The sequence below is a fragment of the Oncorhynchus clarkii genome, chromosome 19, assembly GCF_045791955.1.
Source record: "Oncorhynchus clarkii lewisi isolate Uvic-CL-2024 chromosome 19, UVic_Ocla_1.0, whole genome shotgun sequence".
NCBI lineage: Eukaryota > Metazoa > Chordata > Actinopteri > Salmoniformes > Salmonidae > Oncorhynchus > Oncorhynchus clarkii.
In genome coordinates, this window is record NC_092165.1 from 33,225,959 (window position 1) to 33,251,812 (window position 25,854).

General features: G+C 40.6%; 1 protein-coding gene and 1 pseudogene across 1 annotated transcript; one reads left to right on the top strand and one right to left on the bottom strand.

Annotated features, from left to right (window-relative positions):
* Window positions 1-7,675: 7,675 nt before the first annotated feature.
* LOC139374217 (gap junction beta-4 protein-like) lies at window positions 7,676-10,610 on the bottom strand. The gene is made up of 2 exons (XM_071115240.1): window positions 10,471-10,610; window positions 7,676-9,047 (listed from the first exon to the last, which is right to left on the bottom strand). The coding sequence occupies exon 2, from the start codon at window positions 9,036-9,038 to the stop codon at window positions 8,229-8,231; it is 810 nt and encodes a 269-aa protein (XP_070971341.1). The 5' UTR covers window positions 9,039-9,047; window positions 10,471-10,610; the 3' UTR covers window positions 7,676-8,228.
* A 4,357-nt stretch (window positions 10,611-14,967) lies between these two features.
* Window positions 14,968-16,553, top strand: LOC139374218 (protein tyrosine phosphatase type IVA 2-like; annotated as a pseudogene).
* Window positions 16,554-25,854: the final 9,301 nt, after the last annotated feature.

Here is a 25,854-nt window from a genome sequence, read left to right on the forward strand (position 1 = left end):
TGCATCTCAAATGGCGCCCTATTCCCCATTTTGGGATACAACCAGAGGGAGTCTGCCTCATAGTTGTTGATCTCACATTGATTATGACAGCCTTTGTTTTGATTAAATTACAAATGAGTTTTTAGGTTAACACAATTACCAATTTCTGTCATATACTATGGTATCTATGCTTAATTTCAGTAAAGATAGTCCCAGTAAATGCTACCGTAATAACAGCTTAATTCATCGATTTATATTACCATATGAGCAAAATGTAAGAATTCTCCTTCTACAGCTTTTATTTAATGTATTTTTTGTTGCATCAAATAAGTTACATATATATATATGCTTTATCAAGTTGATTAATATGGAAATTATGTTGGATTTTCATCTACAGTATTTGTTTGTTCTGATTGTTAGAATGAAAGGTTCTGAATTTAAGCGACACATTTGTTTATATATTTAATTCATGAAAAGTGTTGATTGGTTGTTGTATGAAAATGATGAGTGAATGTGGTATATTTGATCATTGCCAAATATATAATAACGTGCTCTGAACCTAATTTAGCATTGTAAAGCTATGAAATCCTGAAGATGTCTTGATGAAATTAACTATTGATCTACAGTAGCCCACCTTGCTTAGTTTTTGATGGTGAATAATACTAAGTGATGCGTATGGAGGGATCTATTGTAAAGCTTTTGTGTGCAATTATGAGGACTTGTTGAAATGCATAAATGTGAAAATAAATATTTTAACTTGGTGATTCTGTGTCACCTGCATTTTGTCTATTGGGAAAAGTAAGCCCCACAATATTTTTTTTCAAACATTTTTATTTTACTACTGTAACAGTTGGCCATCATCCCCTTACAGTAGATTTTCAGCATTTTGTCTGTTTCAATTTTTACTTGTGCTCTTGTTCTGTCTCATATTTTTTATTTTCCTATAAAATAGAAACTGTGACTTCTGTGTATTACATCGTAGGTACATCCAAGGCCGAACTGTTTTTGCAGAAATGTAGGGCTCAGTCTATTTCTGTCCAAATTAATTAGATCATTGTGAACAAGGCCAGAGAGGTGGCAGTAGGTGTGTGTGTGGTGGGGGGCTGTCGTAATTGATAGCTAAATTGTCAGCTATATTTCACATGAGAATCAATACACACATTATCTGAGGAGGCTGACAGACGAACTGTTGTGTTTGTGTCTGAGCATGATAGCACAAACAGACTAGTACCCAGGTTAGTAGTACATCAGTGGTCTTTCATCATCACCACAGTGTGTCTGGGTGACTAATCTCCCAAAACCATTACTGTGTCACTCACTATATGCGCCACAGTTTTTTTTTTAGCAGAAAGAAACATTTTTGCTTCTTACCCTAACCCAAGTAAGTGTCACAGTTGATATTGAGCTCTGGAGCATTGAATGACACAGGTGACATCTACCTTTTGTTTTAGCGGCTGGTTCATGCTATGACGATCTCTCAGGGGCATGCAGATTGTTTATTCGAGGTACTTCAGACACACCAGACAAGGTTATTGCATAATTTATTGATTCCGCTGAAGATTATTATTGTGAATATTAATTATATATTAGCCTGGTCCCAGATCTGTTTGTGCTCTTGCCAACTCCATTGCCCCCACAAGGGTGTGCACTCAGCCCTATTTTGTACTCCCTGTTCACCCATGACTACATGGCCACGCACATCTCCAACTCAATCAAGTTTGCCCGCCCTCCAGGACATCTACAGAGCCCGGTGTCACAGGAAGGCCAAGACGATCATCAAGGACCTCAGCCACCCCAGCAATGGTCTGTTCACCCGCTACCATCTAGAAGATCATCAAGGACCTCAGCCACGTCCTGTTCACCCCGCTACCATCTAGAAGATCATCAAGGACCTCAGCCACCCGAGCCACGGTCTGTTCACCCCACTACCATCTAGAAGGCGGAAACCGTACAGGTGCATCAAAGCCTGGATAGAGAGACCGATAAACAGCTTCTATCGCCAGGCCATCAGACTGTGAAACAGTCACCACTAGCTGGCTTTCACACAGTACCCTGCCCTGAACTTAGTCACTGTTACTACCACCCGGTACTCTACCCTGCTGCCCTATGTACGTAGTCATTGAACACTTTGATATGTTTACATTCTGTTTTACCCACTTCATATGTATACAGTGCATTCGGAAAGTATTCAGACCCCTTGACTTTTTCCACATGTTGTTACGTTACAGCCTTATTCTAAAATAGATACAATTGTTGACAAATCAAAAACATGTTTTTTGCAATTGTATTAAAAATAAAAAATAAAGTATTCAGACCCTTTACTCAATATTAATACTTTGTTGAAGCACCTTTGACAGCGGTTACAGCCTCGAGTCTTCTTGGGTATGACGCTACAAATTTGGCACACCTGTATTTGGGAAGTTTCTCACATTCTTCTCTGCAGATCTTCTCACGCTCTGTCAGGTTGGATGGGGAGAGTTGCTGCACAGCTATTTTCAGGTCTTTCCAGAGATGTTAGATCGGGTTCAAGTCCGGGCTCCGGTTGGGCCACTCGAGGACATTCAGAGACTTGTCCCGAAGCCACTCCTGTGTTGTCTTGTCTGTGTGCTTAGCGTCATCTTGTTGGAAGGTGAACCTAAGCCCCAGTCTGAGGTCCTGAGCACTCTGGAGCAGGTTTTTATCAAGGATCTCTCTGTATTTTCTCCATTCATCTTTCCCTCGATCCTGATTAGTCTCCCAGTCCCTGCCGCTGAAAAATATTCCCTCAGCATGATGCTGCCACCAACATGCTTCACTGTAGGGATGGTGCCAGGTTTCCTCCAGACGTGACGCTTGGCATTCAGGCCAAAGAGTTCAATCTTGGTTTCATTAGACCAGATAATCTTGTTTCTCATGGTCTGAGAGTCTTTAAGTTTCTTTTGGCAAACTCCAAATCGGGCTGTCCTTATACTGAGGAGTGTCTTTCGTCTGGTCACGCTACTTTAAATGCCTGATTGGTGGAGTGCTGCAGATATGGTTGTCCTTCTGGAAGGTTCTCCCGTCTCCAAAGAGGAACTATAGCTCTGTCAGAATGAACATCTGGTTTTTGGTCACCTCCCTGACCAAGGCCCTTCTCCCCCGATTGCTCAATTTGGCCAGACGGCCAGCTCAAGGAAGAGTCTTGGCGGTTCCAAACTTCTTTCATTTAAGATTGATGGAGGCCACTGTGTTATTAGGGACCTTCAATGCTGCAGACATTTTTTGGTACCCTTCCCCAGATCTGTGCCTTGACACAATCCTGTCTTGGAGCTCTACGGACAATTCCTTCGACCTCATGGCTTGGTTTTTGCTCTGATAAGCACTGTCAACTGTGGGACCTTATATAGACAGGTGTGTGTCTTTCCAAATGTCCAATCAATTGAATTTTCCACAGGTGGACTGCGATCAAGTTGTGGAAACATCTCAAGGATGATCAACAGAAACAGGATACACCTGAGCTCAATTTTGAGTCTCATAACAAAGAGTCTGAATACTTATGTAAATAAGGTATTTCTGTTCTGTTTTTGCATTGTCATTGTGTGGTATTGTGTGTAGATTGCTGAGGGAAAAAATACATGCTATCCATTTTAGAATAAGAATATGTGGAAAAAGTCAAGCGGTCTGTATGCTGTATTCAAGTCAAGGCTCATCCTATATAACTTCTGCTGTACACACTTTTCCTATTCATATACTAGCCATACTGTCTATACACACGATTATATACATATACAGCATATTTGTATTCTGAACTTTGACATTGCTCGTTCTGATATTTCAAAGTTTCTTTCTTTACATTTTTTTGGGGATTTGTGTGTATTGTTTTGTATTGTTAGGTACACTACTAGATGGCCAGAAGTATGCTCGTTGAGCATCTCATTCAACATTCATGGGCATTAATATCGAGTTGGTCGCCCCTTTGCTGCTATAACAGCCTCCACTCTTATGGGAAGGCTTTCCACTAGATGTTGGAACATTGCTGTGGGGACTTGCTTCCATTCAGCCACAAGAGCATAAGTGAGGTCGGGCACTGATGTTGGGCGATTATCCCTGGCCCGCAGTCGGCGTTCCAATTCATCCCAAAGGTGTTCGATGGGGTTAAGGTTAGGGCTCTGTGCAGGCCAGTCAAGTTCTTGCACACCGATCTTGACCAGCCATTTCAGTATGGACCTCGCTTTGTGCACGGGGGCATTGTCATGCTGAAACAAGAAAGGGCCTTCCCCAAACTGTTGCCACATAGTTGAAAGCAGAGAATCATCTAGAATGTAATTGTATGCTGTAGGGTTAAGATTTCCCTTCACTGGAACTAAAGGGCCAAGCCCGAACCAAGAAAAACAGCCGTTTCCACAATAACAGCACTTACAGTTGACCGGGGCAACTCTAGCAGGGCAGAAATTTGACAAACGGACTTGTTGGATAGGTGATATCCTATGACTGTGTCTTGTTGAAAGTCACTGAGCTCTTCAGTAAGGCCATTCTGATGCCAATGTTTGTCTATGGAGATTGCATGGCTGTGTGCTCGATTGTATGCAACTGTCAGCAACGGGTGTGGCTGAAATTGCCGAATCCTCTAATTTGAAGGGGCGTCCACATACTTTCATATACAGTTGAAGTCGGAAGTTTACATACACCTTAGCCAAATACATTTAAACTCAGTTTTTCACAATTCCTGACATTTCATCCAAGTAAAAATTGTATGTCTTAGGTCAGTTAGGATCACCACTTTATTTTAAGAATGTGAAATGTCAGAATAATAGTAGAGAGAATGATTTAATTAAGCTTTTATTTCTTTCATCACATTCCAAGTGGGTCAGAAGTTTACATACACTCAATTAGTATTTGGTAGCATTTCCTTTAAATTGTTTAACTTGGGTCAAACGTTTTGGGTAGCCTTCCACAAGCTTCCCACAATAAATTGGGTTTATTTTGGCCCATTCCTCCTGACAGAGCTGGTGTAACTGAGTCAGGTTTGTAGGCCTCCTCGGTCACACATGCTTTTTCAGTTCTGCCCACAAATTGTCTATAGGATTGAGGTCAGGGCTTTGTGATGGCCACTCCAATACCTTGACTTTGTTGTCCTTAAGCCATTTGGCCACAACTTTGGAAGTAGGCTTGGGGTCATTATCCATTTGGAAGACCAATTTTCAACCAAGCTTTAACCTCCTGACTGATGTCTTGAGATGTTGCTTCAATATATCCACATAATTTTCCTACCTCATGAAGCCATCTATTTTGTGAAGTGCACCAGTCCCTCCTGCAGCAGAGCACCCCCACAACATGATGCTGCCACCTCCATGGTTCACGGTTGGGATGGTGTTCTTTGGCTTTTTCCAAACATAACGATGGTCATTATGGCCAAACAGTTCTATTTTTGTTTCAGCAGACCAGAGGTCATTTCTCCAAAAAGTGCAAACTTTGTCCCCGTGTGCATTTGCAAACCGTAGTCTGGCTTTTTTATGGCGGTTTTGGAGCAGTGGCTTCTTCCTTGCTGAGTGCCCTTTCAGGTTATGTCGATATAGGACTTGTTTTACTGTGGATATAGATACTTTTGTACCTGTTCCCTCCAGCATCTTCACAAGGTCCTTTGCTGTTGTTCTGGGATCGATTTGCACTTGTCGCACCAAAGTACTTTCATCTCTAGGAGACAGAACTCATCTCCTTCCTGAGCGGTATGATGGCTGCGTGGTCCCATGGTGTTTATACTTGCGTACTATTGTTTGTACAGATGAATGTGGTACCTTCAGGCATTTGGAAATTGCTCCCAAGGATGAACCAGACTTGTGGAGGTCTACAATACACTAAGTTGACTTGTGGAGGTCTTGGCTGATTTCTTTTGATTTTCCCATGATGTCAAGCAAAGAGGCAGTGAGTTTGAAGGTAGGCCTTGAAATACATCCACAGGTCCACCACCAATTGACTCAAATTATGTCAATTAACCTATCAGAAGCTTCTAAAGCCATTCAATAATTTTCGGGAATTTTCTAAGCTGTTTAAAGGCACAGTCAACTTAGTGTATGTAAACTTCTGACTCACTGGAATTGTAATACAGTGTTATAAGTGAAATAATCTATCTGTAACAATTGTAAAAATTACTTGTGTCATGCACAAAGAAACCTACTTGCCAAAACTATAGTTCGTTAACAAGAAATTTGTGGAGTGGTTTAAAAATGAGTTTTAATGACTCCAACCTACGTGTATGTAAACTTCTGACTTCAACTGTATAGTGTATACTGCACTGTTGGAGCTACAAACATAAGCATTTCACTGCACCTGCGATTACATCTGTAAAATATGTGTACACGACCAATACAATTTGATTTGCCGTTACTGTCAAAGCCAAATATGTTTGGCATGACAGGGAGTTGGCATTTTAGCACAAACAAACTGACACTCACTATATCTATGTATCATCATCGTTATTATCATTGGAGAATACAGATATGAACACATTTCAGACTAAACATATTTATATTTTCTGTAGATTTTGCTAAAATAAAATATGTGGCCCTGCATTGTTTGACAGGGGAGTGTGTGGGAGTGCATGCTGTCTGTGTTCTTGATTGTACTGTATGTATGTGTGAAATGTAGCCAGCTAGGACGCTGCATACGTGGGTGTAGCTGAGTGGGTGAATCATGCAGCAGAATATCTGCCATTGCTAGCTGGTCAGATTGACTGAGAAGAAAAGCAAAAAACACTGATATTATGCCACATCTGACATCCTCGCTCTTACTTATCAGCTGATGTCAATTGATGTTTGAATAATAGGAAGATTCTGCCATAAATGAATGAGGGACAATAAGCTGTGTAAGTCATGGCAACGAGAAAGCACAAGAGGAAAGTGTTATTGTGGTTAGATGACAAAGGGAAGAATGGAACTCGAGAGTGAGGGAGAGGGTCTGAGGATAATGGATAGATAGAATGGTAGGAGGGAAGTACAAGTAAAAGTTCAAGAGGTGCCGCTTATGTAACGTTATGTAAATGCTAATGTTCTGGGCAGGCGGGCACTATGCTGTGCTGCGGATGGAGTGTGCTATTTTAAAAGGTGCTTTAGCTGAGAGAGAAAGCGAGAGAGACAGAAGCCGTGTGGAATGTGGCTTCAGAACACAGACGGGGGGAATAGAACCTGCAAGAGAGAAAGAGAGAGAGAGAGAGTAAAAAGACGGGTTCAGAAAAAGTAGAGCTTTTGAATTTATATTTCTAACGATTGTTGTTGTAACCTTTGCATGTGTAAAAATTGTGGTAGCTTTGTGAATTGTATAAAGGTTGTTGTCTTTGAATCATGTTCGCGTGCAGTAAGAAAAGTAGTCGTGAGTTGTTTGTGGTGGCAATGCAAATACTGTTTGGTTGAAGAGTTAGAAGTGATTTAAATAGTGTTCTGAGTGAGTGAGGTGAGCGTTGCACATTTCAGAATAACAGAGTAGGAGTCGTGGCTTTTGTTATGGCCATCGGACTCTGAGTCATGAGCATAATAAATATTCAATTGAATATTAATATTCTGATATTCTATACTGTGATTTTCATTGGGGACTAGACCTGACCTAGCCTACTACTAATACCTGGTCCCAAATCCTAGCACTCTACATAGAGGTTCTGGACAGTGCCTTAATATATTGAAAATGTACATGTTCAATCTTTTAAAATACAATCATTTATTTCATGTATACAGACTTTTACTTGCTGAAATACAAGATCGATAAGTGATCTGTAATGAATTTAAAGAAAAGACAAAAATTCACACGGTCCTTGAATATTAAAACATCTATAAAACATTACTGTGCAAAAAGTCTGTATTTGATTTTGCCATTTTACTATAAACCCTTAAATCTCTGGATGTTAAATATTGGGAAAGCTATTTAAAAATGTACGTTGATGTTCTGTAATATAATTCTATCTTGACTAGGTTGGGGATTTGAAATACTCTTCAAGTCAAGGAAGTGGCTAAAACAAAAAAATATGAATAAGACATAATATCATGTAAGTACTAAATAATTAGTGCTACAGTGCTGAAACATAAAAAATAGATGAACAATTGTAAGCTATGTAAACAAGCGGCAAAAGAAGTAAACAAACAAAAGTAAACAAAAAAACACAACGAACCACAAGCAGACACACACCACAGTTATCTGTACATGTAGGAGTCCATTTATAAAGCTTCTTATTCCTGTGTAAGGTCCTTCTGTTCTTCATGATTCTTGCACAGTCCCATTATGCACCAAAATCATACAGATCAGGGCTACAGGCCTGTGGCAGCAGCCTCCTCTGCCTTCTTCTGTCTGTTGATGTTCTGCTGGCTCCCAATAGTTGGATCTACCCTGATGTACGATGACCTCGGCAGAGCAATGTTGGTGACCTTATGGCGCTCAGCAAAGAGCAGTCTCTCGTTGGCCTGCCATACTTTGAGCACCTTCTGTAAGCGCATGCCCACCAGATAGAACATCTCCAGTATGCACATGAAGACGCAGAGTACTGAGGAGACCACCATGAAGATGGTGAAGATCTTCTTCTCCATGGGCCTGGAGATGTAGCAGTCCACTGTGTTGGGGCAAGGCTCCAGGGCACACTTGGAGAGACGTGGCATGTCATACCCGTGGTAGATATAGTAGAGAATGTAGAGGAAGGCTACATCAAACCCGGCCTTGAAGATCAGGCTGACCAGGTAGGTCCACCACAGGCCTCCACGTTTCTTCCCTGGGTTGGCGTACAGGTGAGAGCCCTGGTGTTGGGCAGTATACTTTGAATCCTTCCCCTCGCGGTACTTGACGTGCGCCACCACCATGAGAGAGGGACAGGTGACGAAAATGAGCTGTAGGGCCCACAGGCGGATGTGTGAGATGGGGAAGATGCTGTCGTAGCAGACGTTGGTGCAGCCGGGCTGCCTGGTATTGCACACAAAGTCCTTGTTTTCGTCTCCCCACACGGGCTGGGCGGCCACCACGAACACCATGACACGAAACACAAATACCATGGACAGCCACACACGGCCGAACACTGTGGAGTACTTGTTGACCCCGCTAAGGAGGCTCTCTAGTGCTGACCAGTTCATCCCTGCGGACTGTCAACACAGGCACCATGAACACAGAGAGAGTCAGAAGTCAGTCACAAGGCAAAATGGTCAAACACAGGGTTACAATCCATCTGTCATCAATTAGATATATAGACTTAACCTGGCCACAAAGACACTGACACAGCCAATCGTCCATCCTTTTCAGTGCTGTAAAATAGACTATGATGGCATTGGTGATGACATTAGCTCTCGCTTGCTACTTTGTGACTCTACCACAAAGCAGTCTAGGAAACAAGGTTACTAAATGAAGAAACCACACCCCATTTACAATACAGGAAGTATATTTAATCTAAAACTCTTGATGAAAAGAAATTAGTGAATTGTATTCTTGACACATCATTTCATCCATCATGAATTGGAAGCCTAAATAAAACTAGATCTAAATGGGATATGGTATGTGTATCAGTTTGTGTTACATCATATATAATTAGTCCATGGAGATTAAACTAATCTACCTTCTGATAGGATTTATCAGCTCTAGATGCTTTTAGCGCTCCGAAGCACAGCAATCAATTTTGAAACTATAGGCCTTAAGAGAAATGGAAAATGGAACGCCTACTTTTCCATAATGTCAGTAATGATGTACAACTATTCCACTGTATTGTATGCCTCCAACATCCACTCAGACTATTAACTGTTAGAGACTATTTGACAAGTATTCAGTATTCCAGATCATGATTATATTTGATGGAATGATTTATTATTACTGAAGTCTTTGCAACAACAGTACTTGCCAGTAAATTGTCATTTAAATGTGTACAGAGGTATTGCTATGTTTGTAGAAAGCAAAAGTTTGTTCTCTCTACATTCAAAACACATCACCGGGCTCTAATCAACATTAGTCTAAACAAGCAACATTCACTGAACAGACGGTGTAAAGATGTTTAAAAATAAAAGTATGACAAACCAGTTCATCTCATTGAAAAAAAGCCAATTGAGATGTACACATTTGATAGGAGTAACACTAGAACAGATGTCACATTTTATTACAAAGTGTTCAAGTTAACGCTCCGACCATAGTTATTGTAGCATCTTTACTCTTATAAGACATGTATTAGTCAGTGTAAGTGTTAACGAGTGTTAAACCGTATGACTTTAAAATTACACTATTGATTGATGTATTTGATTTTATGTACTGCTAAAGGATGGTATCCTCGAGTGTCCTGAAAGACATCTGTTAAATAAAATGTATTATTATTGTTAAACCTTGAGTATAGAACACCTAATGTGTAGAGATTATAAACATACTTGGGTGACAGGTATGGAAACAGGAGTGGTTATATTGTACAGAGCGTATACTGTGGTAGGCCTACCTCCAGTTTTCGGAATTTTAAAGTTTATTTACCCCCATTTCCCTAAGATAATATAGTTAAGGCATGTGTTTCTTAAAGTAGACTCAAAATGACCTTACCTGGAATATGAATATGGGAATATTACAGCCGAACAAACACAGCAGGAAGCTTCTATCAAGTAGCTCCCTGCTCCACTTCAGAAATCCTGTCAAACCTGATCAAGGGCTTAGCCTGTTGTCACCTGGAAAACTACAGAGTGCAAACAGCCTAGCCTACCTGCCCCAGGTGTGTGAGGAGTGAGTGATGAGGAGTGTATGCTATTGCCAGTGGTATAGTTTTTCTACCTGTTGATCAGAGGGTGTGGGTGTGTGTTTATCTATTCATGAGGAAACCACACTAGACCAGACATGTTGTTACAAGCCCACCCAACCCCAACGAGAGAGTATGGCTGTGGGCTGTAGGTTTACTGTAAGAAGTAAGAGTAATAGTAGGATTTCACACCTGTGGTATCCATGTTAATGAAACTGCAATTACTTTATGTAGGCCTAACATATAACACCGAATGAGGACTGAATAACCTCTATGGCAATTAATGCGTCTACTAGGTATCTTGTCAAGGCAAAAAGTTTTTTTTTTAAATGGGTGTCTGTCGTCAGAATTGGGCAAACATTCAATATCATGTTTCATCACCAATGTCTATCATTGAAATAACATGAAATAATAAAAAACTGTATTTTCCCCCAAAATCAATGTTACTAAACTGTGGGTCAAGGTCTCCCTCTGGTGTTGAGAATATGAAAGAAAATGCTCACAGTATTGTTTTTCCAGCGTCAAGCCCCTAGAAGCTAAAACTGTTTAGCACCGCTGTCAACAAACGGAAACGTTGCTTTTGTCAACCGGTCTTTCACCGAATTGTCATTGCAATACTTTATTCAACAGCTTTTTGTAAGTAACTAGCTAGTTAACTACAAATATATTTACTAGCTAGATTTGCTGCGTTTCTAACGTGTTAGCTTGACTCCCAAATACTGTATGGCAAATGCTAGCTTATAGCTAGATAATTATGGTGGTTAAATGAAAGTACTTCTGCAATAGTTAGTTACGTATATCAATATTATTGCATGAACTGTATTGTACTATTATGTTATGTTTGTACAGACGGAGAGACAAAGAGTGGGTATAATTTGTGGAACGTTCCAAAAGAAATCTGTTCCAAAAACTTCGTAAATAACAAGGTTGCCAACAAAGGCATACAAAGTTGTATAGCGGCCGAATAAGATACCGGGTAGGAAGTGTGCTATTTCAAAGTGTTTCACTCACCACGTTTATTCTGAAAAATGTCTGTCCTCACTCTGGTAGCCTATGGACTGGCATTAAGAACAAGCTACGTGGTGAGTTGATGCCTTTTCTGCAGCTAGTTAGCTAGGTGAATTGATCGTGCTAACGTTACTTGTATGCGTTTGGCAACGTTGTACTTTACTAAGTTCTTGGAACAGATTCCTGTTGGAACGTAACACAAATTATACCTACCCTAAAGTATTGGTTTTGTGAACTGTAATTAAAGGTACCAGAAATGTTCCATATGCACAGAAAGCTTTTTTCTCATGTTTTGTGCACACATTCATTTTCATCGCTGTTAGTGAGCATTTCTCTTTCGCCCAGATAAACAATCCACCAGGTGTGGCATATCAAGAAACTGATTAAACCACATGATCATTACACAGGTGTGCCTTGTGCTGCGGACAATAAAGGGCCACTCTAAAATGTGCAGTTTTGTCACACAACACAATGCCACAGATGTCTCAAGTTTTGACAGAGTGTGTAATTGACATGTTGACTGCAGGAATGTCCACCAGAGCTGTTGCCAGAGAATTGAATGTCCATAAGCCGCCTCCAATGTAATTTTAGAGAATTTGTGTAGTACGCCCAACCGGCCTAACAACCACAGACCACGTGTAACCACGACATCCGGCTTCTTCACCTGCAGGATCGTCTGAGACCAGCCACCCGGACAGCTGATTTTTAATTTTTTAAATTTCAACATTATTTAACCAGGTAAGCTAGTTGAGAACAAGTTCTCATTTGCAACTGCGACCTGGCCAAGATAAAGCATAGCATTTCGACACATACAACAACACAAGAGTTACACATGGAATGAACAAAACATACAGTCAATAATACAGTAGCGAAAAAAGTCTATATACAGTGAGTGTAAATAAGGGAGTTAAGGCAATAAATAGGCCATGGTGGCAAAGTAATTACAATATGGCAATTAAACACTGGGATGATAGATGTGCAAAAGATGGATGTGCAAGTAGAGATACTGTGGTGCAAAAGGAGCTAAATAAATAAATACAGTATGGGAATGAGGTAGATAGATGGGCTGTATACAGATGGGCTATGAACAGGTGCAGTGATCTGTGACCTGCTCTGACAGCTGGTTCTTAAAGCTAGTGAGGGAGATGGGAATCTCCAGCTTCAGTGATTTTTGCAGTTCGTTCCAGTCAGTGGCAGCAGAGAACTGGAAGGAAAGGCGACCAAAGGAGGAATTGGCTTTGGGGGTGACCAGTGAGATTTACCTGCTGGAGCGTGTGCTAAGAGTGGGTGCTGCTATGGTGACCAGCGAGCTGAGATAGGGCGCGGCTTTACCTAGCAGAGACTTGTAGATAACCTGTAGCCAGTGGGTTTGGCGACGAGTATGAAACGAGGGCCAGCCAACGAAAGCGTACAGGTCACAGTGGTGGGTAGTATATGGGGCTTTGGTGACAAAACGGATGGCACTGTGATAGACTACATCCAGTTTGCTGAGTAGAGTGTTGGAGGCTATGTTATAGATGACATTGCCGAAGTCAAGGATCGGTAGGATGGTCAGTTTTATGAGGGTATGTTTGGCAGCATGAGTGAAGGAAGCTTTGTTGCGAAATAGGAAGCCAATTCTAGATTACATTTTTTGATTGGAGATGCTTAATATGCGTCTGGAAGGAGAGTTTACAGTCTAGCCAGACACCTATGTATTTGTAGTTATCCACGTATTCTAAGTCAGAGTAGTGATGCTGGATGGGTGGGCAGGTGCGGGCAATGATCGGTTGAATAGCATGCATTTAGTTTTATTTGCGTTTAAGAGCAGTTGGAGGCCACGGAAGGAGAGTTGTATGGCATTGAAGCTCGTCTGGAGGTTAGTTAACACAGTGTCCAAAGAAGGGCCAGAAGTATACAGAATGGTGTTGTCTGCGTAGAGGTGGATTAGAGAATCACCAGCAGCAAGAGCAAAATCATTGATGTATACAGAGAAGAGAGTCGGCCCGAGAATTGAACTCTGTGGCACCCCCATAGAGACTGCCAAACTCCGGACAACAGGCCCTCCGATTTGACACACAACTCTATTAGACTCTATTAGATAAGTAGTTGGTGAACCAGGCGAGGCAATCATTTGAGAAACCAAGGCTGCTGAGTCTGCCAATAAGAATGTGGTGATTGACAGAGTCGAAAGCCTTGGCCAGGTCGATGAATACAGCTGCACAGTAATGTCTCTTATCGATGGCGGTTATGATATCGTTAAGGACCTTGAGCCTTAACGATGAAACTGGGTTTGCACAATTGAATAATTTCTGCATAAATTGTCAAAAACCATCTCAGGGAAGCTCATCTGCGTACTCGTCATTGTAACCAGGGTCTTGATCTGACTGCAGTTTGTCATCGTAACCGACTTAAGTGGGAAATGTTCTCTTTCGATGGCCACTGGCACGCTGGAGAAGTGTGCTCTTCACGGATTAATTCTGGTTTCAACTGTACCTGGCAGATGGCAGACAGTGTGTATGGTGTTGTGTGGGCGAGCGGTTTGCTGATGTCAACGTTGTGAACAGTGCCCCATGGTGGGGTTATGGTATGGGCAGGCATTTTATCTATGGAAATTTGAATGAGCAGAGATACCGTGAAGAGATTCTGAGACCCATTGTCGTGCCATTCTTCCGCCACCATCACCTCATGTTTCAGCATTTTAATTCACGGCACATGTCGCAAGGATCTGTACACAATTCCAGTTCTTTCATGGCCTGCATCCTCACCAGACATGTCAGCCATTGAGCATGTGTGGGATGCTCTGGATCGACGTGTACGACAGCATGTTCCAGTTCCCGTCAATATCCAGGAACTTCGCACAGCCATTGAAGAGGAGTGGGACAACATTCCACAGGCCACAGTCAACCGCCTGATCAACTCTATGCGAAGGAAATGTGTTGTGCTGCATGAGGCAAATGGTGGTCACACCAGATACTGACTGGTTTTCTGATCCATGCCCCTACCTTTTTTTTAAGGTGTCTGTGACCAACAGATGCGTATCTGTATTCCCAGTCGTGAAATCCGTAGATTAGGGATTAATTCATTTATATCAATTGACTGATTTCGTTGCATGTTGCGTTTTTTTTTCTTCTTCCGTGTAAATAAATTGTATTGTACCTCTTCTATGTAAAATGTATTATATTCTTACTAGGCTAATCTTGCACAGCATTTTTCCTTAACTGGTCTTTTTTAAGCTATGTTTTATCCAGGTCAGGAGCTCTTTGTGAGCAGCAGGAGCCCTAGGCTGAGCCACTGTAGAGAGAAGAATCAATGGTGTGCAGAGTTGTCACACCGCCTGGATGAACTCAACGTTACTCAGCACACAACGGTTGGTTTGTTTCACTCATAGATTTTCTCATAGTTCTTTTAGTTTTTTTTTTTACCATGTAGGCCTATTTTATTGTTGCAAATCAATGTTACATGACACATGTAATACCACGTGACACACGACCTGTGTTGTATTCTATCTGATTTAGTTCTACAGGTAGTCTATATGTTTTACTTGGGCTGTGTTGCTGCTAAAGCCATGTCTCCCTGTGACTGTTATCTTCCTGTGATCAATGTGTTTTCTAGGATGCACATTTATGGCATTTGTGAGGGTGAGGAACTGTGGAGACTTCTGCCAGGCACAGCACCAGCACCTGGTCATTGTGGACAAGTAAGCTGCCTTTAGCCAAACATATGAAGAAATACCCCACCTGAAGTCGATCAGTACTCCTGGAGAGAGAGGCTGATATTTTTCCAAGTATGTGGCTTCGATTGAGTTAATCCAGTCGTTTAGCAACCACTAAACCATTTCTGAATGTTTTATTTCCTTTTCATATTCCACTTTTTATTTACTTCCACCTCGTTCTCTATAGCCTATATATTTCAATAACCACCTTTATACCCAATCTATCACAGATTTTGGAGTATTTTTCTCTACTGCTGGACTGTTCACCCTCTCCTGGAAGACTGCCTTCTCCAACTGTCTGTCAAGATGAATCGGCCCGCCCCTGTTAAGTTCACCTATGAGTGTATGAAGTTTCTGATCACCCACAACCCCACCAACTACCAGCTGGTGAAATTTTATAGAGGCGCAGTATTAACTCCTATAATACATATCCCCATATGCTTTGTAATCACATGAAGCATTGTGTTATTTGAGTTTATAGCATTTTCTTTTGTCAAGCCAGATTGGAATGTACTGAAAAACAGACAGTGTCTTGATTACTAACATAAAACACTTCATTTAATTTATAACCAGGACCTCAATGCTTTTGGTGTGCAGACACTAGTCAGAGTATGTAATGCCACTTATGACAAAACCCCTGTGGTGCAGGAAGGCATCACTGTTGTGGTAAGACAACTTTTGTTCTCTTCTGCCATGATGTTAACCCATCAGAGACCTTCAGATTTGGTTGGAGCTTCAGGCATTCTGGTTCCAATCGTCCACTGTATCTACATGATATCTAGGTCTATCTTTTTCTCTCCAGAGCCCCAGTCCTGGTAGCGCTGGCGTTGATTGAGTGTGGGATGGAATATGAAGATGCTGTTCACTTTATAATCAGTAAATTCTCTCAATTGATCATATTGTGACATTTCAACCATTGTCATCACTACTTTAGATCAAATCTTCTTGCTAGTGTAATTTAAAAATAAAGATGATATAAGTTATGATGAGCTGATTCCAGAATAGTCTTTCAATATGACATTCAAAGTGCCATCAGAAAGCCAAATCATTAAAATACACAATGATTGCCATCAAAATGCCATCCTTTTTTCTTCTCTCAGAAAGAACTTAAACTTAAAACAACTAAACTACAAACCCAAGATGTGTCTCCGCTTCAAAGATGCTAATGGACAAAATTGCTGCATCCAGTAAGAAGATAAGCGGTATTGTCAAGATTTACTCAAAAAGGAAACTGATTACTATAAGAACAGTTATTGGTTATACTCAAAGCAACAAAAAAATACTCAAGAAAACTAGTCTAGATAGTAAAATTGAATTTGATTAAAGTTAACATTCTAAAAAGACCAGCTAGAGATTCAACTCAGTTGTTAGCACTGATATTTTCCTCAACTACTGTAGTTGTGAATCATTGAAGAAACATTTTTAAATTGTTACTAGTTGTTGGTGGTAGGGTCAAGTTTTGCAAAGGCTAAAATAAGTGTATTTAACAAGTCTAACAGTCTTTATTGTTATTCAAAACATTATCATGAAGGCATGAGTACAAATCTGCACAAATACTGTATTTACCACATACGTCCTATGAAATTGTGTATTCTATTTTCTGGTAAATATTTCAAAAAGTCAATTATCTCAACATATTTGGGTAACTGCCTGGTACCAAATGGTGCCCAGTCGGGATTATTTGAATGAATCCTGAATCAAATGTAATTTAGGCCTATGGTTATTATCATGATATTGCCATTTTACTATGTAATTTCAGAGTAAATACTGTAACGACCCTTGGTTTATGAGCTTGGTTATTGACTCTGCCATATGAGCATGCTTTTGTGGCATAGTCGATGGCGCGCATGGCTACGGGCTAGAAGGTTGAGGACTTGAGCGCACTCCCTGCCTGTTTCATTACATTGTAGTAGACCAGCCAACCTGGAAAAAGTGCTTGCTTTCTTTTTTTGCTTGTTGAAGGCTGTCATCCATGCTAGATCAAACAATGATGGGATGATACACAAAGGTAGGCCTGATGACATGTTACATTTGGATTTTTAAGGCATTTTTCAAGGGTTAAAGGTCAAATCTGGTGAAAAAGGGCATAATGAAAATAGTAATTTTTATTGTACACAGTGAATCCATGCAACTTATTTGACTTGTTATTTACATGTTTTTACTCCTGAACATATTTTGGAATGCCATAACAAAGATATCTTGTTTCTCATGGTCTGAGAGTCTAGGTGCCTTTTGGCCAACTCCAAGTGGGCTGTTATGTGCCTTTTACTGAGTGGCTTCCGTCTGGCCAATCTACCATAAATGCCTGATTGGTGGAGTGCTGCAGAGATGAGAGAACCTTCCAGAAGGACAACCATCTCCACAGAGGAACTCTGGAGCTCTGTCATTATGGGATATTGCTTGTAGATTGCTGAGAATTTAAATGTAATCCATTTTAGAGAAGGCTGTAATGTAAGAATGTGGAACAAGTTAAGGGGTCTGAATAATTTCTGATGGCACTGTATATATAATTTCATGGAAGCTTTTAAAATTGTCAATTGCTTTGTTGTTTCTAATGACCTCTTTTGTATCTTAATCTTTTTAAATTATAACTGGCAGTAGCATGTATTCGTTTTGTGAGTGCTGTGAGATATTAACAGGTTTATTTGCCATTAAGTAGTATACTTTATTTGAGTTTAACCTGTAGTTTTTGCTTCTCTTGAAAAGTAAAATATTGTATTCCTGCTTAAGTTTCTTTACCTTGTAGAGATTGTTGTGGAAATTACCACCAGAGACACCTGAAGTAAATCTTAAATGAATCATTATTTTTTTAACAGCAATCTGAAGCGGTCACAGTCAAACTTATATTCATAAAGTACCGGTCTGAAGTGAGCGCCACCGGGGCAGTTCTGTTAGTTCTCTTATATACTGTTTACACAAGTTGCATTTGCATGATTTAGCTTATTATTATTCATAATGAATTCATCACTAACATTTGGTTCATGAGACCGACCAATACCTCATGAAGCTTCTTCTCTCCAAGCTAAGACCTTGAAACTGAGATATCCCTTTCCATTCTCAAAACAATGTTCTGGGTGTACTGCCAAATTGAAGATACTGATCAAGAGGATCCCTCCCTGGCACGATCAATCCGTCACTTGCCTGAACCCATTCAAATTGGTTATTAGAAAAGCACAAACATAAAATGTACCTTCACATTGCCTCTTATCACTTCTGTGATAATAATCATTACATTTTAAGGTAAGCATTAGATTATAGCTTATTTTCTTCAGCTCACCACTCATTACAATGGCTGGGAATGGGAATATAAAAGGAATACCTCCCAGATTGCAGTTCCTAGGGCTTCCACTAGATGTTAACAGTCTTTAGAAAGAGTTTCAGGCTTGTTTAAAAAAAAAAAATCGGATAGAATTTGTAGTTTTAGTAAGTGGCTCCCATTTTGGCTGTAGTGTTTGTTGCGCGTTCCGGTGAGGGCCCGTACTTCGTTATTTATCTCCACTAATGGTCTCCGGTATTCTCCGTCTTAAATTTTATCGTTTATTTACATATTAGGGTACCTGAGGATTGATTAGGAACGTTGTTTAATATGTTTGGAAGAAGTTTATTGGTAACATACATTCCTTCATTTGTATGCATTCATTTCGCGCTCTTCAATTTCACCGGATGTTGTCGAGGTGGGACGCTAGAGTCCGCTAGAGTCCCAATGATCCGTAAGAAGTGAATTTTCTTAGTCAGATAGCTTTACAGTTTGTCCTCCCAATGGCACATGTTCAAAGTGGATGGCCCTTGACAATAACCCGATTTCAATATCTGAGTAATAATCAGATTTTCCCAAGCAGACGAATTGCTCACCTGTCATTTACGGTCCATTATGTCTTGTCCATTTTCTTACTAGTACACCAGCAGCACAAGAGAAGTTTGGACGGGATCTCTCCATGCTCACTCCACGTGGACTTATGTCTCACTCCTGAGAGTAGCTTCGACTGGATTCTGTGTACAGGTTGCTGTCTCGGACTCAGTTGAAGGACCATAGTGAACACCATTGTCGCCATTACTTCAGCCGGTTAGATGGGGTGAGGCTCACACTGTTCTCGGTCGAATGATCCCTTCCCATTACTTCTAGATACCGTCTGTTGTCACCTTCGCCATAACCCCGAGAGAGGACAGACCAGAACAACAGTTTAGTTTAGGGCATTTCTGATTCAACAAATCCAGACAAATTATTCACTGTTGACTATGGTCAACATTCTTAATACAGATTTCTAAGACAAATGTCAAAGAGAATAACAACACACAGATGAAACCATTTTTTCCTTCAAATTTGCTTGTACTCCCCTATAATCTTGGCATTCTCGGTACACGGTTAGGGAGATAGAGGGCTAATCCTTAGGGACAAATCCTTAGGGAGAAATCCAGACCATCCAGCAGACCGAATCTGGTGAGATTTGTATTGAAGCAAGACAAAAACAAAACAACAACAACAATACACTTCTTCCCTTTTGACACAACTCACATGCGTAAAAAACAACACTGCCGGTTAAATTAAAATAACATAAAATTTGAATGTATCCCATAAGTTAATTAAAGGAATAGTAAAATAGACTAGAGACAGGTGTCCCTCATTCAGGTGCAGTGCTCTCTCCTTCTCTCTGGTTCGAATCACACATAGGACTAAATTATAAACTTCTATCTAATTATCAGTGTTCACATATTATATTTAAATCTCACCCAATGTCTCTAGCCTTTCTAGTGAGGGTGATCAGAAAGTCAGAACAGAAGTCTGAGATCATTCCACCCCATTAAGTGAGTGTTTCTTCCCTGTACCTAACAGGTGGGTTGTGTGGGTGTTGGCGTTTGTGGTAAAACGTAGGGTAAAAATTAACAAAATGGCCAGGACTTACTTAATTTGGGAGGTCCCTTAACTGGGTACCTTTATACTAGCTGTTCTCCTAAGGCACCATTGGTAATACAGATTCATTGGTAGACTTAGTCAGTACTAAAAATTCCTAATCTTAATTGAGTTTACTGCATCTTGGGCAGGAAGCCTTGATGAAACCATGCATATCCAGAATTATACTTCAGACAATTCAGATGATACAGTGTCCCGTTAAGCGGAATAGGCACCTTCTAAAGTAAACAATCCTAGAGTCCTCCTTTTGTTGTCTTATCATTTTGACCTGTTGCATTGACGTATTTACATGTGACATTAACTTGTCAAAATATGAAACCTGTTATTTAACAAATCTGATGGGACCTTCAAAAAGTTGGTGCTGGCTTATCAGCTCAATATTCGGAACTAAAACCATTTACTTGAATTCTGGACACAGTTCTACTTAATGGAAACAGATTACTGTTTTAGATTACATTACCTTCTTACTTAAATCACTGGTGCTACCCAAAGTATAGAATTGAGTAATATTAATTGGAAATGATCATAAACATATTTTATTCAATTATTTATACCTCTGTCCCACTACAGCCTGTTTGAGTGCAGTAAGTACTGGTGAATATCTATTTGTCCACAGGAAGCTTATCTCTAACTCAAACAACAGATAGCAGCCTTTAATTTAATATCAGTCCCATTGCTCAATCCCTCTGTTCGTCGTGACCTTGTATTGAAACATTTACTTCAAATTACTAAGATATTGCATTATTAGAGTGCTGAAAGCCACTAATATTACCATTCTCTTTGTTACTTTCATTAGTCTCCATATCTGTTTCCCTCAACTAGGACTCTCCCTTCTTCCCAATTGGAAGACCTTCTCAATCACTACTGCTAATACACAAGGATCACTCTTAAACAATGTTCTGCTTTTACCCCTTTTTTAAAGTGTAAAAACAATCAAAACAAACATAACTTTCTCGTTATTGGAAGGCATTGTTTTCATTTTAGTATGCCCTAACAATGTTACTATAAATATATATTACTCATTTCTGTTGGATATTCACTCTCTGCTTCACACTTAATAAATGTCTATTGAGATTCATACAGTACCAGTCAAAAGTTTGGACACATCTACTCAAACCCTGGAATTACTCATTAAAGGGTTTTTCTTTATATTTTTTACTATTTTCTACATTGTAGAATACTAGTGAAGACGTCAAAACCATTAAATAATAAATATGGAGTCACGTAGTAACCAAAGTGTTAAAAAAATCAACATATTTTTTATAATTGAGATTCTTCAAATAGCCACCCTTTGCATTGATGACAGCTTTGCACACTTGGCATTCTCTCAACCAGCTTCATGAGGTAGTCAACTGGAATGCATTTCAATTAACAGGTGTGCCTAGTCTAAAGTTAATTTGTTGAATTTCTTTCCTTAATTTCTTTGAGCCAATCAGTTGTGTTGTGACAAGGTGGTGGTGGTATACAGAAGATAGCCCTATTTGGTAAAATACCAAATCCATATTATGGCAAGAACAGCTCCAATAAGCAAAGAGAAACGACAGTACATAATTACTTTAAGACATGAAGGTCAGTCAATCTGGAAAATGGCAAGAACTTTGAACATTTCTTCAAGTGAAGTCGCAAAATTCAAGTGCTATGATGAAACTGGCTCTAATGAGGGATAAGTTCATTAGAGTTACCAGCCTCAGAAATTCAGCCCAAATAAATGCTTCACAGAGTTAAAGTTACAGACACATCTCAACATCAACTGTTCAGAGGAGACTGAGTGGATCAGGCCTTCATGGTCAAATTGCTGCAAAGAAACCACTACTAAAGGATACCAATAAGAGGAAGACACTTGCTTGGGCCAAGAAACGTGAGAAATGGACATTAGACCGGTGGAAATCTGTCCTTTGGTCTGATGAATCCATATTTTAGATTTTTGCTTCCCACTCCCGTGTCTTTGTGAGACAGAGTAGGTGAACGGATGATCTCCGCATGTGTGTTTCCCACCGTGAAGCATGGAGGAGGAGGTGTGATGGTGTGGGGGAGCTTTGCCAGTGACATTGTCAGTGATTTATTTAGAATTCAAGGCACACTTAACCAGCATGGCTACCACAGCATTCTGCAGTGATACGCCATCCCATCTGGTTTGCACTTAGTGGGACTATCATTTGTTTTTCAACAGGACAATGATCCGACACACCTCCAGGCTGTGTAAGGGCTATTTGACCAAGAAGGAGAGTGATGGAGTGGTGCATCAGATGACCTGGCCTCCACAATCACCCGACCTCAACCAAATTGAGATGGTTTTGGATGAGTTGACCCGCTGATTGAAGGAAAAGCAACCAACAAGTGCTCAGCATATGTGGGAACTCCTTCAAGACTGTTGGAAAAGCCTCTTTTTTTTCAATTTATGCCTAAAATGACATACCCAAATCGAACTGCCTGTGGCTCAAGACCTGAAACAAGGATATGCATATTCTTTTTTTTTGTTCTTTTTTTTTTTTTTTACCCCTTTTTCTCCCCAATTTCATAGTGTCCAATTGTTGTAGTAGCTACTATCTTGTCTCATCGCTACAACTCCCGTACGGGCTCGGGAGAGACGAAGATTGAAAGTCATGCGTCCTCCAATACACAACCCAACCTAGCCAGCCGTACTGCTTCTTAACACCGCACGCATCCAACCCGGAAGCCAGCCGCAACAATGTGTCGGAGGAAACACCGTGCACCTGGCAACCTTGGTTAGCGCGCACTGCACCCGGCCCGCCACAGGAGTCGCTGGTGTGCGATGAGTCAAGGACATCCCTACCGACCAAGCCCTCCCTAACCCGGACGACGCTAGGCCAATTGTGCATTGCCCAACGGACCTCCCGGTCGCGGCCGGTTACGACAGAGCCTGGGCGCGAACCCAGGGTCTCTGATGGCACAGCTGGCGCTGCAGTACATCACCCTTAACCACGGCACCACCCGGGAGGCCAAGATATGCATAGTCTTGATACTATTGCAAAGGAAACACTTTGAAGTTTGTGGAAATATGAAATTAATGTAGGCAAATATAACACATTAGATCTGGTAAAAGATAATAGAAACAAAAAAAACGTTTTCTATTTTTTTTGCATCTTTGAAATGCAAGAGAATGGCCAGACAGTGATGTAGGATTCTAGGTGTAATATAGATGTTGTCCACAAGATGGCAGCAGTGTATGCACATTTTCAGTCTGATTCATTGAAGAATTACATCACTACACAATATTTTGTATCAAGTCTGCCAGGAGTTTGCCCAAATGTGCCGAATTGGTCAATTTATACATTTTCAAGTACATAGGTATAGAGAACATACAAAAATGTTATGACACTAAAACATTAAAGGTTACACACTCCCAGGAATTCCATACATGATGGATCATTAGCTTCCTTACAGAAAATACACTAACCTTCACACATCTAGATGGCCGGGCGGGGTGGGGGTGGAGCCAGAGACAGCAGTGGGATCAAACTGTAGAACCCAGTTCCTACATTTGAATATAAACATGGATTTTATCAAACAAAACTACAATACATTTTATCTCTGGGACCCTCAAGATGACAAATCAGAGCACGATTACTGAATGTAAGTACATTATTTACCTTCAGAGGTGAATGTATCAAACCAGTTGCCGTGATAAGTATTTTGTTGTTGTGCACTATCCTCAAACAATATCATGTTATTTGTTTGCTGTAATAGCTACTGTAAATTGAACACTGCAGTTAGATTAACAATAATTTAAGCTTTCTGCCCATATAAGACATGTCTATGTCCCGGAAAGATCTAGTCACATTATCACATACTGAGCTACAACTGTCCCAGTTTAAGGACACTGATCCAGTAGAGGATAAAGAACTGTACACTTTTGATTGTAATTCCACACCAAGGCTGACCAAGACCTTTCTAAAATAATGAAGATCTCCTCTTCTCTTAAAAGAAGCCGTGTTGCTGGGAGCCCAAATATCTCTTAATGAAATTTAAAGGGCATTGGATAGCATAAATAAAGGCAAATCACCTGGATGGGACTGTTTTCCTCCTGAGGTCTATTTGACATTTTTGAATCAACTATGATTCCATGGATGATATTTTACTATATCTCGACAATGTATCTCAATTGCTCCAAAACGCATTGAAGATCCTAGGTAAATTCAGCTTCATTTCAAGTTATAAAATGTATTTAATCAAATCAGCCCTAGTTCCTCTCAAGACCCCGATGTAGGACTCCGTCTCTATTTATGGAATTCCAATTGTTTCCCATTTGAAATATTTGGGAGTAGATATACACTACATGACCAAAAGTATGTGAACACCTGCTCGTCGAACATCTCATTCCAAAATCATGGACATTAATATGGAGTTGGACCCGGTTTGCTGCTATATCAGCCTCCTCTGGGAAGGCTTTCCACTAGAACATTGCTGTGGTGACTTGCTTCCATTCAGCCACAAGAGCATTAGGGAGGTCGGGCACATTACTGTATGGACCGCGCTTTGTGCACAGGGGTATTGTTATGCTGAAACAGGAAAGGGCCTTCCCCAAACTGTTGCCACATAGTTGGAACCACAGAAATGTATAGAATGTCATTGTATGCTGTTGCGTTTAGATTTCCCTTCACTGGAACTAAGGGGCCTAGTCCAAACCATGAAAAACAGCCGCAGACCATTATTCCTCCACTAAACTTTACAGTTGGCACTATGCATTCGGGCAGGTTGCATTCTCCTGGCATCCGCCAAACCCAGATTTGTCTGTCAGACTGCTAGATGATGTAGGGTGATTCATCACTCCAGCGAATGCGTTTCCACTGCTCCAGCGTCCAATGGCGGCGAGCTTTACACCATTCCAGCCGACACTTGGCATTGCGCATGGTGATCTTAGTCTTGTGTGCGGCTGCTCGGCCATGGAAACCCATTTCATGAAGCTCCCAACAAACAGTTATTGTACTGATGTTGCTTCCAGAGGCAGTTTAGAACTCGGTAGTGATTGTTGCAACCGAGGACAGATTACTTTTACGCGCTTCAGCACTCAACGGTCCCGTTCTGTGAGCTTGTGTGGCCTACTACTCCGCGGCTGAGCCGTTGTTGCCGTTGTTGCTCCTAGGCATTTCCACTTCACAATAACAGCACTTTCAGTTTACTGTGGCAGCTCGAGCAGGGCAGAAATGTGATGAACTGACTTGTTGGAAAGGTGACATCCTATTACGGTGTCACATTGAAAATCATTTAGCTCTTCAGTAAGGCCTTTCTAGAGCCAATGTGTTTATGGATATTCCATGGCTCGATTGTGTGCTCGATTTAATACACCTGTCAACAACTGGGTTGGCTGAAATAGTCGAACCAACTAATTTGAAGGGATGTCCACATACTTTTGTACATACAGTGTGTTCGGAAAGTATTCAGACCCTGTGATTATTTCCACATTTTGTTACGTTAAAGTCTTATTCTAAAATGTATTAAATCGTTTTTCCCCCTCATCAATCTATATACAATACCCCATGATGACAAAGTAAAACCAGGATTTTTGAAAAATGTGCTAATTTATTTAAAAATAAAAAACAGAAATATCATATTTACATAAGC